Raw genomic sequence first — 16,607 nt, forward strand, 5'->3', positions numbered from 1 at the left:
AGAATACACAACTATGTACCGGGGGGCTTTGGGGAGAAAAAGGAAAAAATAAAATCTTTAAAAAAAAAATAAATAAATAAAAAAAAAAAAATAAAAGTGAATTCAGTCCAGAAAACTGAAAATCATTTCTTTAAGCCACCAAACGATACTGTCAGCATTTCTGCCATGTCTCCCTTAAGAAGGTACAACAGGAAGAAAGAGCACTAGATTAGAGCCTGGGAACTTGTATTCTGTTCTCAGCTCCAGCTGTGACAATTCGGGCCCTCAGTCTGGCCCTCAGTTTCCTCACCTGTCATTTTATAAGGATTACAAGACCTCCAAGTTCCCCAATGGTCTTGGATTATATCAAAGTAGCCAAGAGGTAGCTTGCTAAAAATCACATTTTATCAATTCGTAGGAAATAAAAAACAAATCTCCTTTGCCCAGGAACATGTGAATGATTCATTGCGGAAACTCAAGCTGCTGGACGCCAGTATTTTTCAGAGCTGTATTCCTCAGCATTACCTACTTTTATCTCAGGAACTGTGGCATCAGTTTTTCACAGAAAAGTTTGCTGAGCTCACTGGGGTCAAATGGCCTTGACTTTTTATGACTAGGTTCCTAGTCCAGAGCTCCTTCTACCAAATCACAGCGCATCACCCTCTGCCACAGCGCCCCTCGCCACACCATCCATACCTCCCTCGTGGAGAACCAGCCTTCCACCCAAACCACCTACATGATCACCGACACAGACTCATTTGAAGGCCCCCTAAACCCACAGAGTTCCACCAATGGTTTACCAATACCTGGAACCCAACTATCAAAAAGTGTCCCTTTTTGGATATTAAGGTGATGTTAAAAGATTCCCAATGAGTGTCTTTCTAAGTAGAACACAAAAGCTAGAAACCGCAAAGGAAAAGATTGGTAATTTTAGATACATAAACATGTATTCAACGTATTGAAATACGGCCAAAAAACTATTTAAGAATGTCAAAAATAAGTAGAAGAAATACTTAAATCCAAAATGACAAAAGGCTATTTTCCTTAATATACAAAGCCCTTATACAAATCAATAAGAAAAAGGAATGTAACCCGATGGAAAAATGGGTAAAGGACATGAGCAGGCATTTCACAGAAAAGAAGCATGAACAGCCAATACATTAATGAAAGGGGAGCATCTCGTTCTTAATTTAGAAAATGAAAGTAAAATTTCAAATCAGTCTGGAAAATTCTTAGAGTTTGAGGATATTCAGTGCTTATGAGGGTGTGGGGAAATAGGCACCCTCGTGCATTGTTGTGGGAGCATAAACAGGGCAATTTGGCAATATCAAGCCAACGTTAAAATGCACATACTCTCTAGACCCAGATTTCAGCTACCACTTAATGTAGCGTAGACAACACAGTCTGACTCAGAGTTTCCCCCTCACTCACAAATGACGTTCAGCACCACTGAGATGGACACCGACTGATTCCTCTGCAGCTTGCAGGTGAAGGTCACTCCGTTGTCATCCTCACTGATGGAAGAGACACAGACAGAGCTGGAGTTGATTTTGTTTCCAGATTTCAAATCCACTGTGCCCGCCTCTCGGTACCAGAGAAGTTCTTCCTCATTGGTGTGGTTTTGAACAGCACATCTCAGCGATTCTTGGAAGCCAATCTGAGTGTCCAGAACATAGTTCTCAGTTTTACCATTCACGGTTAAAATAGAACCTGGGAGTGTGGGAAGAAACTATTATGATAGAGCGAACAATCTAAATGGCCATCGACAGAGGATAGGTTTAATAAATTATGTTATATCAGTACAATGAAGTACTCTACAACAATTAAGAATAGTCATATTGATCTGTATGATTTTACAAGGAAAAAGATCCATAATGTAATATTAACTACAAAAAGGAAAAGGTTAAAATGATAGTTACCAAATATTGCTGCACACTGTAATCACCTGGGGATCTTTAAAAACGTGCTGATGCCAGGCTCCCACCCCCAGACATTGTGATTAATTGACATCAGTGCAACCTGGGCGTTCAGTTTTTAAAAAGACCCCCAAGTGATTCTAATGTGCTGCAGTGAAGTTTGAGAACCACTGGGTTAGAAACCAATATGTACAGAATTACCGCATTTATATGTCTACACACACACATACACACATATGTATGAGGGAAAGTCTTGGGAAAAATCCTATCTATATGTATTGAATACGGTTGACAAAAATAGGAAAAAATGTGAGAAAATACTTACTAAACTTAAATTGTTTACTTCAGAGTGTTGGAAGTAGCACAGTAAGGGGCAGGAGTGGGGAAACATAATGGAAAAAGGACTATAGCAAAATGGAAAAAATTTAAGACATAACATTAGTCACTTCCCTATTCACACAGGCAGAATGTAAATTATGTCTCTACTTATTACTCTAAGTATATCGAAATTGAATATGCATATGGGCAAAAGCTGATCTGAAAGCATTTCTGACTAGACAATAGGATTATGGCTGAATTTGGTCTTGCATTTCTAATGTTTTAATATTGTTTTGGCAGTGTTGTAAAATAAAAAGATGTTTAAACAGCTGTGGTTTGTGGGGTAGACAAGATGCTGTGGGGTGGATGATCAGGATATATAGCAGTTTATTTTCATCTCTGATTTTTTTTTTTCTTTTGAGGAAGATTAGCCCTGGGCTAACATCTACTGCCAATCCTCCTCTTTTTGCTGAGGAAGACTGGCCCTGAGCTAACATCCGTGCCCATCTTCCTCTACTTTATATGTGGGACGCCTACCACAGCATGGCTTGATAAGCAGTGTCATGTCCGCACCGGCATCCGAACTGGCGAACCCCAGGCCTCTGAAGTGGAACGGGTGCATTTAACTGCTGTATCACCAGGCCAGCCCCTTCATCTCTGATTTTTAGAAATCTGTTCATTGTGTAGTAACATACCTAAATTTCAGTTTTTACTTTCCTGGTTCAGAAGCAGGCAACAAAAGCTAAAAAATGACTTCAGCTGCCACAAATTTACCCCCTACATAACATTCGTTAATCTATTCTGTAAACACATTAACTTTTCCTTTAAAAAGCATAAATTACTGGTGAAAATAATGAGATTGTTGCCTAGGATTTTTTTAAAATCTGGAAAAATATCCGTCAACATGTTGAGTGGTTTTTTTCTGGATGATGGGTTTTGGAGAGATTTTTACTCCAAATTTATTTTACAATGACTATGTGTTACTTTTTAAATCAAGGGGGATAAAAGCTACTTCCAGGTTGGAGCGGGGACAAAATGCAGGAAAGATTTTCATGTAAGTGGTATGTTCGAGTAAAACAGCAGAAGATCATTTGGGATGTGATTAGGAATGACATGCATTAAAATGTAGGAGAATTCTGGCTGTGGCTTATAATATCAGAACCATAGAAATACTTTTCCATTTAATGTTTTATTATGTTATCTGACTCCTGTACTCCAAGCCTGTACTACCAACTGTGTAGACATCCCAATTTGGATTTTGGATTATCCCAGTGCCCACTGATAATTTTTTAATCTAAAATTTTCAATATTTAAAAAGAGGCCAAAAAGAATTTTCACTTACTTGTCATCTCACGTGGCAGAAATAAAATCAGTAACAGAAGAAATCTGCACATTAGCATTAGGCCGTTGTTCTTCCAGGTCATCTTTAATGACTTTTGAGTCTGATCTGCTGGCAGAAAAAGAGCGTTGCTGGTTCCGTACTTTGGTCTACACTGAGTTTATGAACCTTCCTCTTGTCTATTATGCATTTGAAATAAAGTCCCGGATGAGTCACCCCAGCTGTAACGGTACTATTTCTAGTTTTTAATTAAACAGTCCTGTTCTGACCATTAAGTTCAAGGTACTTTGAGGTAAAACCGGTCTTCCCTGGAGAAATTGGTAGAATGTCATTGGAACAGTAAGAGAAATGAAACTTGCTTCATTCTCAGATGGTCCCTACTAAAAAAAGTAATTCTTGTTTTGAAAGCCTCCCCTGCATCATTTTTGTAAGGTTGCTCTCTGCTAATAGAGAGTTTTGGAGAGTGTTCCAAATCCCATAGATTCAAATGGTTTGTACCTTAGAAAAAGACTCCATCAAAACATGGCCTCTGGTCTTAAACCATGTTAGTCTCTGCTTTCTTCCATCCCTCCGCTACTCGCCACCTCATGATACTCCTTTCCCTTGACCTTGTATGGACTAAAAATAATAAATAATAAAGGCCTTTTTTCTCTCTTTTTGTGCTTTGCTGCTGCCATCCCTCTCCCTAAGATATTTTCCATTTCTATCTAGGAAAAACATGTATTTATGATTTCCTTTCAGGGGTACCACTACGAATAGAGTAGAAACACATATGGAATGCTGTCTATGCAACAGACACTGCGCTAAACACTTTACATACATTAATTTCAGTCTCAATTAAGCCTCTAACAACCCTCTTGAAGTTGTTTCTCAAGGTTTGGAGAGATCATGTAATTTGCCCAAGATCCCAAAGACCATAATTATCAGGGCCAGGATTCGAACCTAGGACTCCCAAGGCCAGGATCTTAACCACCCCAACTGGCCTAGATTAATATTCTCTTCCTTTGAGAAGCTGCCATTAAACCCTTCTAGTCCCTGGCCTCGCTACAGACCTTAGCAACTTGGATTTTTGTCCCCTTAATACGATATAAACCTTTAAGAGCTGGAACATACCTACGACTTCTTTGGGCCCGCTCTGCTCCTCCCCATCCCAGGCCTGTCCTGACAGGAGCAAGTTTTGTTTTCGCCAGACTCACCCTCTTGGGCTGGCAAGCCTGCATCAATCTTTCAATAAGATGCAATTAGTGCTAATATTTGTTATTTTGCAATTTAAAAAATTTTCCCAAAAGACTTCTATCAAGCATTGTAACAATGATGATTTCAGAATTTGGTCATTAATAGAGTTTTCTCAAACACGCTGCACTGCAGGTGCTCAATAAAAACTGAGAGTGTGGGCTTCTTGGCAGACCTTACCCCCCACCCTATTAAGGAAGAAGATTCATATCTTCCCTTCCTTCCGACCCACCAAGAAAGCACCTTTCAAAATGCATTTCCCTCACCTGACTTGTTTTTAATTTCCATGACTGTCTTTCTAGACAAGACTACGTCTTGCCGCTTACCTGCTGAGCTCTGAAAAGCTGACTTCCTTGGCCAATTGTTCCTCCGTCTGGGAACCCTGAATCCTTTCCCTGTTACCATCTTTATAGTACTTGAAATTGAACAGTTTATGACAGTAGGGTCAGGTAAATAAGATAAATTGGGTTCAAAGTCTGTTTCTCCTTATGGATTCTTAGAGAACACAGTAATTGGGAGAGACATCTTCTTAAGATCTAAGTTTTTATGTGTACCTAAGTCACTAGGTGGGGCCAGATATTACTAACAGGGATGTAATTGTTCCAAGAAAGCCGACCTTTTAGAAAGTTTGTAGCACGTCTCACTGAACATTGTATGCTCACGTTAGATACTTGTGATTTGATGATCTAACAGCCCAAGAATTGTGATGGGGCAAGTCTGAGGACAGGTTTGATTTTCAATGCATCCAAAACTTTGGAAGATTCCACTCAACTTAAACAATGCTGGAAAAGTATTACTTACTACTGGTAACCCGAGCGCAGCGTGTAAACTGTACCAGCCAGGCATGGCAGAAGCAAGTTTTATCCCTTTGAGGTTCTCACCTGATGGGGGAATCCTTGCATTCAAGAATTAGCAATTGAGGATAACATTTTTTTTTTTTTTTGAGGCAGATTAGCCCTGAGCTAATATCTGCCACCAATCCTCCTCTTTTTGCTGAGGAAGACTGGCCCTGAGCTAACATCCGTGCCCATCTTCCTCTAGTTTATATGTGGGACACCTACCACAGCATGGATTGACATACAGTGCCATGTCTGCATCCGGGATCCGAACTGGCGAACCCCGGGCCATTGAAGCAGAATGTGCAAACTTAACTGCTGCGCCACTGGGCTGGCCCCAAGGATAACATTTTTTTTTTAATTAATTAATTTATTTTTGCTGAGGAAGATTAACCCTGAGCTAACATCTGTTGCCAATCTTCCTCTTTTTTTCTTGAGGAAGATTAGCCCTGAGCTAACAGCTGTGCCAATCTTCCTCCACTTTATATGTTGGTCACCGCCACAGTGTGGCTGATGAGTGGTGTAGGTCTGCACCTGGGATCTGAACACATGAACCCCGGCTGCTGAAGTGGGATGTGCAGAACCTCTATACCATGGGGCCAGCCCTGAGGATAACATTTTTTCTTACTGGTTAAAAAATACATATGTTTATGGTGTTGTTACAATGTTAATTTTATCTGGCAAGTACTCTTTTTCTCATTTATACAAGAATAGAATGAAACAATATTTATATTTATCTGAACATTTGAATGCATTGGTTAAGCACACCAGTGATCTGCCTCCTACTAGCTGTGTGACTTCAAAAAGTTATTTAACCCCTGTGAGCCTCAGGTTCTTCATCAATCCAACGGGCATACTAATAGTGCCCTCCCTACAAAGTCACTGGGAAGATTAAATGAAATAAAGCATGTGAAGCAGCCACATAGTAAGGTCTTAATAAGCAGTGGCTATTATTGTTGTTAATATAGGCTGGGCAGAATATAATAAATAAATGCAGCCTGACTATAGCTTTCTTTTAGTAAGAATCATAACTAAGAGCAGTTCCTGTTGGCTGGGTTGCAGGCACCATCTAAGTAGGTTTTGAGTTTACTGCTGAATGGATCTAAGAGTAGTGTGTTTTACTATTACCATTTTAAAATGAATTTAGCATGGATTGATGTCTAGGTTCTAGGTCCCAACAAAGCAGACTCTAAGATAAAACTTTGCACGCAGGTAGTTTATTTAAAGGCGATCTCAGGCAGCACAGTAAGGAAGTGAGATAAGGAAGGAAGGAAAACTAATAAAGGGTATGTTAATGAACAGGTTACTGCTGTGGGCAACTGTCCCTGTGGACCCTTTGACAAGCTCTGTGGAACAGACCTCAGAATCAACTCATGAGGGGGAAGGAAGCTTAAATTTATCCACCAACTTCTGTCCATCACTGGTTGAGGGGCAGTCTCGGGGTGTTGACTCCCCAGCTCTTCCAGCTGCCCTGTGAGGGCAGATGCACTCTCTCAGTCCAGCTGCCAATGTCCAGGCAAAGACACTCAGGAAGTCACCTGCTATATGGGAATAGTTTGCAAGTGACCTCTAGGCAGGCCAAGAGGATGTGGGTAGGGCAGTAATATCAACTCCTACAACTGGATATTAGATGATGTTAGGAAACAATGGTTAATTATTCTTAGGTGTGATAATGGTATTGTAGTTATGTGGGAGAATGTCCTCATTCTTAGGAGATGCCTGCTGAAATATTTCCGGGTCAAGCGTCATGAAGATTGCAACTGACTTTCAAATGACTCAGCAAAAATAAATACACACACAAAGCAAATATAGCAAAATGTTAACATTTGCTAAATCTAGAATCTAGATAGGGGTATATAGATATTCATTGTACTATTCCTTCAACTTTTCTGTATGTTTGACATTTTCATTACTAAAATTTTGGAGAAAAGTATTTAGCAGATATTTTTTGAGTGTCTACTCTGTGCTGAGTACTCTGAGCATTGCGGATGCCAGTCCCAGCCAAGGCAATGTGGTATCTTTGGCATGAATTAGTAAGAGACTTGGCTTCTCAAGTCACTCTACTGCCATCTGTGGAGAATTGTTTTAATAACTATACGAAGAATAGTGCTCCCTGAATTCCACAACATTAAGCAGGTACCCTGGGAGACACAAAGGTGAGCAAAACAAATCTCCTGGTCTTCAAGGGTCTTTCATTCTAGAGGGAAAAGTTAAGGTGGTTAGGAGCTAGGTAGAGAGCACTCAGTGCTGGGAAGGGATTTCAGATTGAGAAAATGGTATCATGGCGCCCCTTCTGGAGAGTCAAAGAAGTGATGAGATTGGTCAAGGTCTTGTAAGTCATCCCTGGAACATTCCTCTTTCCTAAAACTTACAGAGAGGGAAAACCATTTCGCTATAAGTAGTCAAGCCTAGTGCTTAACCATTAAGCCTAAGTAGTTTGGCTAGTTGGAGTATTAATAGAGTCCAATGCTCCACGTCTTCCATAGGTAGCTCAGCCCCAGACGGAGGGAAGAGAGGCAGCCTTGAATCTGGAAATTCCTGGGAGTAGAAAACATCAGGCTCCACATCAGGCCCATGCATTTCTGGACAGAGAGGTAGGGGTCCAAGAACTGGCAGCCATGGCCTTTCTGTTTTAGGTGAGCATCAGAAGCACTTGGGGAGACTCCAAGTACCTTTCCTTCACCAGTCCTGATGAGATTCAGGAGTCTCATCTTTAATAACCTCCCAGGTGACTGACGCAGTGGTTCAGGAATCCTATTTTGAGAACCACGGACTATGGGACCGAGCATTGATGAGGGTGACGAAGGTGGAAGCCCCTCAGCTAAGGGGAAGTGCCCAGCACAGTGCCTAGCACATGGTGGGTCCTCAAGAAACATTAGCAGAAAAAAGGAAGGGAGGGAGGGAGGAAGGAAGGAAGGGAGGGAGGGAGGGAGGGAGGAAGGAAGGAAGGGAGCAAGAAAGGGTGGCAGGGTGGAGGAAGAGGGGGAGGAAGGAAGGGAGGGAAGGAAGATGGAAAGAAGGGAGGAGGGCAGGAAGGTGCGAGGGAGGGGAGGGAGAGGAGGAAGAAAGGAAGCGGAGGAGAAGAGGAGAAAGGAAGGGAGAGAGGAAAGGATGGGGAGATACCCACTTGGAGATAAATTAGAGGTGCCAGTTGGGTGCTCTGCCCCAGAAGCAAATGTGTACACAGGGCTGCCCTGTGGGAAACCTCCTCTCATAGGTGCTTCCTGCTGTGTGGGAATGAAGAACAGGAGAGGGAAACAAGCAACCAGAAGGTGGGAAAGCCTCAGGGGCAGCACAGTTGACTGCTGACCAGCACCGTCCCCAAAGGCCTTCAAGCTGCAGCCTTCACATCTGCTGTCACCAAGATTGATGTGACAGAGGCAGCAGCTCAGAAAGCTGGAGGTCACAGGCCAGCAGGGTCATCTGGCCAGGTCACTGAGAATACCATTGAGGGTTTTAAAGTGACAGAAAAGCTAGAAATCTGGCAGTCACAGCCTAGCAATGATAGGGTGGTTCTTTGAGCAATGCAGGGACCCAGTGTAGGGACTTTCCATCCAGAATCAACACAGTATCCACTAAGTTGCTTAAAATTGGTCATGGCACTTAAGAATTTCCAGCTTATAAGCAGTGATTAATGATTCTCTAACTCCCCATCCTCCAAAAATCTTAGACCTTAAATCAAGACCTGCAAAGCCACCTGTCTAGGGTTGGCAGATTTAGCATATAAAAATACAGGATACCCCATTAAATTTGAATTTCAGGTAAACAGCAAATAGTTTTTTAATATAAGTTTGTCCCATGACACCACTATCTGTTAATTCATGACAAAGCCAATATTTGGTCTATAGTTATTCTAAAAAAATTGCTTATCTGAAAGTCAAATTTAACCAGGTGTTCTTTTTTTTTTTTTAAAGATTTTATTTTTTCCTTTTTCTCCCCAAAGCCCCCCAGTACATAGTTGTATATTCTTCGTTGTGGGTCCTTCTAGTTGTAGCATGTGGGACGCTGCCTCAGCGTGGTTTGATGAGCAGTGCCATGTCTGCGCCCAGGATTCGAACCAACGAAACACTGGGCCGCCTGCAGCGGAGCGCACAGACTTAACCACTCGGCCACGGGGCCAGCCCCCAGGTGTTCTGTCTTTTATCTGGCAATCTTACATCTGGCTAATTCTCCCTTTTTTTAAATAGGTGAGGAAATTAAGTTCAGAGAGGTGAAGTTACTTGTCCAAAGTAACACAGGAGTTAGAATCCATTCAAGATACCTGGCTGCCACATTGTATCCTTTTCCAAATGCCTTATTTCAGAGTTTCTTAACTTGGCTTCTTGAACCCCTGTGGATGGGCTTTAGAGTGTCAGTGAAATCCCTGAACTGTAGGCAAAGATGTGTGTGTGTGTGTGTGTGTGTGTGTGTGTGTGCAAGTGCACATGGGTATTTTTCTGGGGAGTTGGTCTCTGATTTTTAATTAGCTTCTCAAAAGAGTCATGATTTTTTAAAAAAGAATAAAATCCACTTTCACAGTATTATGCTCTGCTTTCAAAATGCAGAACATCTACTGCTTTGGGCTGAGGTCATGTTTCAGCTTCCCCTGTACCCCTTCATTCCTTGGCTCAGCACGGGGCCCAATCATCCTGGGAGACAGGTAGGTTTTTTCTGCAAGTACACAGAAGGATATCCACTACATCCTCTACATGCCGTGCAGCAGAAGCCATCCTATTCTCCACAGCCTACTTATATCAAAAACAAAAATTCCTCTGATTTATCCTATATTTTCCTTCCTCCACCTCTTGGAACTGACAACCCAGAGTTGACAGGCCAGAACACCTTTAAGAGAATAGGTAGGAGAAGGCAGCAGTGACATGACCTTTGGGATTGACCACTAGAGGTCCCTTCTCGTCCACTGTGATTCTGAAATTAGACTTGGCTGGGGGTTAGAGAAGATATTTCCTCGGCCCAGTGAGGCGAATCTCTGCCTGCTACAGGCATGACTGGTGCATTCTGTCCCAAGCAGTGGAGGAGTAGCTGTGTGCTGCAGTAGGAGTGATGCAGAATAAAATAGCTTCCCGAGAAAAAGTTGGATAACGTTTTTCAGTATCAGGCTTGGAAAGCAGAGTATTCAAGCAGGAGCAGGGTTCTGGAACTTCCTCCTTGTCCAAAAGGAAAAAAACTCAGGACATTCCACCACTCACTGTTACCAGGCAAACATCCAGTTTCCTTCTGAATATAGTCTGGCTCCAGGAGCGTGTTTACTGGAAGTTAATGAAGCTTCTGCTCGAGATCCTCATTTGCACAGGCCCCTTCTAAAGCCCCTGACCCTGTAGCTTTATATTTGCAATTTTGTGTTCTTTTCCTTAAAGAAGGCCTCCCAAAGTATATAAACATCAGGCCCCATAGGGCCTGGACCTAGCCCTGTCTGGCTCCGGATGCAGGATTTCAGAGAGGAAAGAGGTGGGGGCAGTTTCAAGGGGAAGCCCTCCTGCAGGCTAATGAGAGAGGGTTTCCTGTGAGATGAAGAGATTCGTACATGCACCAAAGAACCAGGCAGCCACTTAATTTCCAAAGAGCTGTAACCGTGAGGTCCTGGTAGTGACGGAGCCCCCTCTTGCCTGCTCAGAGCTTTCCTTGGCCCCAGGAGTTGGGCAAATCTTTAAGGGCATGGTGGTTCACTGACAGGCCTGTAGCATCCTGTTGGCTGCTTTCTGAATAAACAAATGTCTTGCCAACCATTGTGTAGATTTTGGAAAACAAAACCAGAGTTCCTATGAGCCATGAACTTTACAAAGGAGTAAATAACCAATCAGGGTTGAATGAACAATTCTGCTGGGGGTGTATAGATGGATTCTAGAATAAAAGCTAAAGCAATATCCATAACTATAGAAGCACGTCAGTGTTAAGGAGCTGGGAGTTTTTTCAATTTTTGAAAGAAAATGGTGCTGGAAACCTGCAACCAGCAATGTGCTAAAATTGGCCTGTAGCGACTAGTGAGCACTGACTCTGCGCATTTCTTCTCAACTCTGCATTCACCGACCTCCATTTCAGAGCTTGAAATTGGCCATGGTGGGAGTATTTACACCATTGAAATTGGCAACTGCTACAAATTAGGGCTCTCCTCTCCAGGACTGGTTGTTAGACCTTTACCAGCACATTGCTGCCTACACCCACCCCAACCTACTCTCCCACCCTCCCACAAACACACTGACATGTCAGAGAACCTATAAGCACGTCTCCCTGTGTATTTGTGTGCATGAACACTCAGAGGATCACATATATACGCTTTCCCCTTTACAGCTTTCCCCTTTTCCTCTCCTTGCTCTGTCTTGCTGACGTCTTTTACATTCTTCTATTAATTACATCCTTATCCCAGACAGTGATCTCTCTCTTGAGTCCACAATTGTTCTCTCCCTTACACCCCGAGGCCTTCAGTTCCTCAGGGATTAAGTAGCTGATTGTGAAAGCTTCTGAGGCAGTAATATAGTCAGGACAAATTACCTTAGCTGTCCCTAAGTGTGTAGCAAAGATGCTGTCAACAACTACACAGTATTGTCCAAATGGAAAACGTGTTAATCTTTGGTCAGAGTTCTTTGAAGACACTCAGTTGTCACCAATGTACATCCCATTCTCCCAGCACTCAGAGAAATCTGAGATGCGCATCTTTGTGTCAGATGGACAGAAGCAGGCAAAGAAAAGTCATGCAACTTGCTCAGGCCAGACCCAAGGATGGATGTCACTTCTCAGCCTGAAAACCTTGAGCTGCAAAATATTACATTGGAGACGAAAAGGAGGGGACTGACATTTTTCTGCCTAGTTTATGCCAGGGACTTCTGTAACAAATAGTCTTTGAGGGAAGTGTTATTATCCCCAATTTCCATACAAAGGAACTGAGGCCCAGGGAATTTAAGTAATCTATTCAAGAATAGATAGCTAGCAGGCAGTAGAATATTTTGTTAATAATTTTAAATTTTTTTGTATCTAAGTATTAAGCATCTACCTATCTATCTATACTTAAAAAATCAAATAGCATAGCAGAGCTTGTCAGGAAAAACAATCCTTTGCCCTATTTCTCTCCACCCTTCCCGGTGCCTAAATCCACTCCTGAAGGCAACTCTTTTTAGACTTGTTACTGTTTCTTCTGGTAGTCACCTTAATGTCTCTATCTTTAACCCATAGTCTTAGTAGTAGAATAATGAGTGCAGCGACTTTTTGAAGTTTATTTTATGTCTATATCCTCACAGCCAAGAACCATGCTTGGCACATCATAAATATCTGTTGAAAAAATACCGTCATTTCTTGATTTATCAATTGACCTGCTGCTACAAGAGATAAGGACCTAGTGCACTAACAGTATGCCCCTTCTCCTCCCCAAGTGCTTCTCATTAAGGTTTTACCAATATTTTTATTTCCTCAACCGGCCACTTTTGTAACTCTAAGATGTGCTCCTTTTCCTTTATTTCCTGTTCCACAGCCGAAGATAATATCTTTATGCTCTGGTGTGAGAGTTATGTTTCAGTGCAGGTCTGCCTGACTTGAGGACTCACGCTCTTTCTGTTCCATACTGTGCCTTCCACACTGAGCACTTCTGGACCAGTGAGTGTCCCTCTGCCTAATTTTGGGAAATATATTTGAAAATAATAGGCCCTGGGAAGTGGATTTTGAACTAGAGGACTTTTGGGCCGGCGTGTAGCAAGATAGAACAGTCTGAAGATAATGGAGTGAGTTTATCAAACTAAAGTTTCGTTTAGAAGCATTCCAAAAAATATGCATAGTCCAGAACTTTGATGGCAGGTTATAATTTGCTGAAAATCTCCTGTTCCCTAAGGTGAATTCCCGTCCTTTCCACAGGCAGGACTTGCATTTTACAATAGGGATACTTTGGGCATAAGAAACTGGCGGAGGGGCTGGCCCGGTGGCGCATTGGTTAAGTTTGCATGTTCCGCTTCGGCGGCCTGGGGTTCGTGGGTTCAAATCCCAGGTGTGGACATGGCACCACTTGGCAGGCGATGCTGTGGTAGGCGTCCCATATATAAAGTAGAGGAAGATGGGCACGGATGTGAGCTCAGGGCCAATCTTCCTCAGCAAAAAGAGGAGGATTGGCAGCAGATGTTATCTCAGGGCTAATCTTCCTCAAAAAAAAAAAAAAGAAAGAAACTGGTGGATACTCTGGGTTCTCCACTCTTATCATCAGCACAAAATACCCCAGAAATGCCTCCATGTGTGCCCTGAGGCAAGTGATTTCCTTGGCATGCTGTGAAAAGGAGAATGGGAGCTGAGCATAGCCTGGCATAGGCCTGGGTGTGGGTTTCACTAGAGAAAGTCATTGACACCGTGGGGCAGAGGCCATGAAAGGAAAACAGACGTGGCCTTTGTTTCTCAGGGCCCTCTGGCTGGCCTTGCGCACACAACGCAAACACTGTCCACGTTGGTGCTTGATACGGACTTTTTGTTTGTGTCTGTTCCCTGCCTTCTTTCAGAAGACAGCTTCACTTGTCTTTTATCTGTACTTCCTTGTCCCTGGCAACTCCCACTCCTCGTTCTTAAAGGTACCTGCCGGCTCTGTGTGTCTAAGTTAGACAGGGACTTGCCCTGCAGATCTCAAACCTGCCAGGCCTTTGGACTCGGGCAGCACTCAGGGCAGATGCAGGAGAGCTTGGTTCAGGACCCCACAGCCTCCTGCTAGTCCTGCTGCCTGAAGAGAACCCCAAGGACTAGCCACTGCCCTGACCTTGCCCCACCCCTGCAGTTCCCCAGAAGCATCCAGTTATATAGATTGTCCCATGATCTGGATGCAGCCGGTCAGCACATCCTAGGTCCTCACCCGTTACCAGTGGGAACCTGGCTGTGTTTGCTATAACTTTTTGCCCTATATTTAGAGACAACACCTGCTCACTGGGAGAACACTTTAGGAAGTAGTGGGGCAGCTCAGGTTGTGGCAAGACTAGATTTGAATTGCATACGTTTAGGATCTGGACTTGAACAAAGCGACATCATTACTTAGGATTAGATTCAGTTAGGAGTAACAGAAAAATCTAGAAATGACTTAAAGAAAAATACAAATTTATTTCTCTCTCATATTTAAGAAGTCCGAAGATAGTCATTGCAGGATTGGTGTGGCACGCCATACTGTCCTTCTTTCATGTTGCTTTATCCCGCATGACCTATTCCCAAGGTTACCGCATGGTTCGATATGACTGCTAGAGTTCCAGTCATTGTATCCATATTCTAGCCAACACAAGGAAGAGCAAAGCAGGGCATGCTGCTTTCCTCTAAGGCCATTTCCTGGAAATTGCTCATACCAACTATTTATACTGCTCATACCAACTACTGCTTATATCTCATTGGCCAAAACATAGTCACATGACCATACCTAACTGCAAGAAAACCCGATCATTGTTGTCTTCACTCCAGGCAATCCTGTGTCCAGCTATAACTATAATTATAATCCCCTATAATTGGTGATTTTGTTACTAAGAACAAAGAGGAAAATGGAAATTGGGGTACAATCAGCAGTCTCTAACTCCTAGAGGAGCAGATCAATAAGAGAGTCACTGCCCCAGTTCAGGCTGCTCTTATTTGGGGTGACTACTCTAAACGAACAATGCCTAAAGCTTGGGAGCCGACTCCCAAGCCTTAGAGATAGAGCATCCTCTGAGGTTAAACCCGTTCCATTGACCTCTTAGGTCAGATCAAACCAACTTCATTTGAGGAACTGGGATGAATTAGTTTTCAATGTATCCTGGCTAGGAGTGCGTGCTAAATGAAGACAGCCTTTGTCTCTGCCATGGAAAAGAAGAACAACAGGCTTAGATTTGTCCCACCAAACAGCCATGCCAGCTGGATGGGACAGAGGGAAACCACCAGCTCTGCAATAGATATGTACCCAAGGGCACTGGACTTCTAAACGAGGATTTGACTTAGACCTTGCACACATCTTCAGCAACTGACAAAGCTGGTCAAGTTCTGCCTGCTGGATCACAGAGCACTGAGAATCCAGGCCGTGCCAGATGCAGTAGAGAGCTTCGTTGACCAAGACCTGGTGACTCATGTGGCACCCTGGTCCAGGTAAAGCCGCACCTATGGTAGTATGTGGGTTCTGTGGTAGGCAGCCTCTGAGTGGGCCCCAATGATCCCTACCTCCTAGTATCCATACCTGTATGTAATCTCTTTTCCTTGTGTGTGGGCGGGTCCTACTGACTGGTTTCTAACAAATAGAATAAGGCAGAAGAGATGGGATATCAGTTATGAGATTAGGTTACAAAAAGACTGTGGCTGGGGCTGGCCCAGTGGTGCAGCGGTTAAGTTCGCATGTTCTGATTCTCACCAGCCTGGGGTTTGCCGGTTCGGATCCCGGGTATGGATATGGCACCCCTTGGCAAGTCATGCTGTGGTAGGTATCCCATATATAAAGTAGAGGAAGATGAGCACAGAGGTTAGCTCAGGGCCAGTCTTCCTCAGCAAAAAGAGGAGGATTGGCGGTAGTTAGCTCAGGGCTAATCTTCCAAAAAAAAAAAAAAGAAGACTGTGGCTTCCGTCCTTCTCACCATCTGTTGCCCTTTTGCTCACTTGCTCTGGGGGAAGCCAGCTGCCATGTGGTGAGATGCCCTTGGGGAGGCCCATGTGGCAACAAACTAGCGTCTCCAGCCAACAGCCAGGATGAACGAGGCCTGCCAACAGCCACTGGAGTGAGCTTGGAAATGGATCCTTCTCCACTCAAGCCTTGAGATGACCACAGCCCCAGCCGATAACTTGACCATAACCTCATGAGGGACCCTGAGCCAGAATCACCCAGCTAAGCTGCACCCAAATTCTTGCTCCACAGAAACCCTGAGGTCATAAATGTTTGTTGTTTTAAGCTAAGTTTTGAGGTAATTTGTTATGCAGCAATAAACAAATACGTGTTGTTTATATCAAGAAATTCTGCTAGTTTATTCTCATTCTCAACTTTTAAATTTGTTGCTAGGTCAGTCTTGAAGTGACAGCTTCAGATCATGCAAG

General features: G+C 43.2%; 1 protein-coding gene across 1 annotated transcript in view; it reads right to left on the reverse strand.

The window, feature by feature from the left end:
- Positions 1–4,693, reverse strand: part of TMIGD1 (transmembrane and immunoglobulin domain containing 1) — a 14,493-nt gene extending 9,800 nt beyond the window's left edge. Inside the window, exons 1-3 of the mRNA XM_023653174.2 lie at positions 4,666–4,693; positions 3,556–3,660; positions 1,411–1,689 (exon numbers count right to left, since the gene is read on the reverse strand). Of these exons, the coding sequence (XP_023508942.2) occupies positions 1,411–1,689; positions 3,556–3,637 (361 nt within the window). The 5' untranslated portion in view covers positions 3,638–3,660; positions 4,666–4,693. The remainder of the gene's footprint in view (positions 1–1,410; positions 1,690–3,555; positions 3,661–4,665) is intronic.
- Positions 4,694–16,607: the final 11,914 nt, after the last annotated feature.

Source organism: Equus caballus, chromosome 11, assembly GCF_041296265.1.
Source record: "Equus caballus isolate H_3958 breed thoroughbred chromosome 11, TB-T2T, whole genome shotgun sequence".
Lineage (NCBI taxonomy): Eukaryota > Metazoa > Chordata > Mammalia > Perissodactyla > Equidae > Equus > Equus caballus.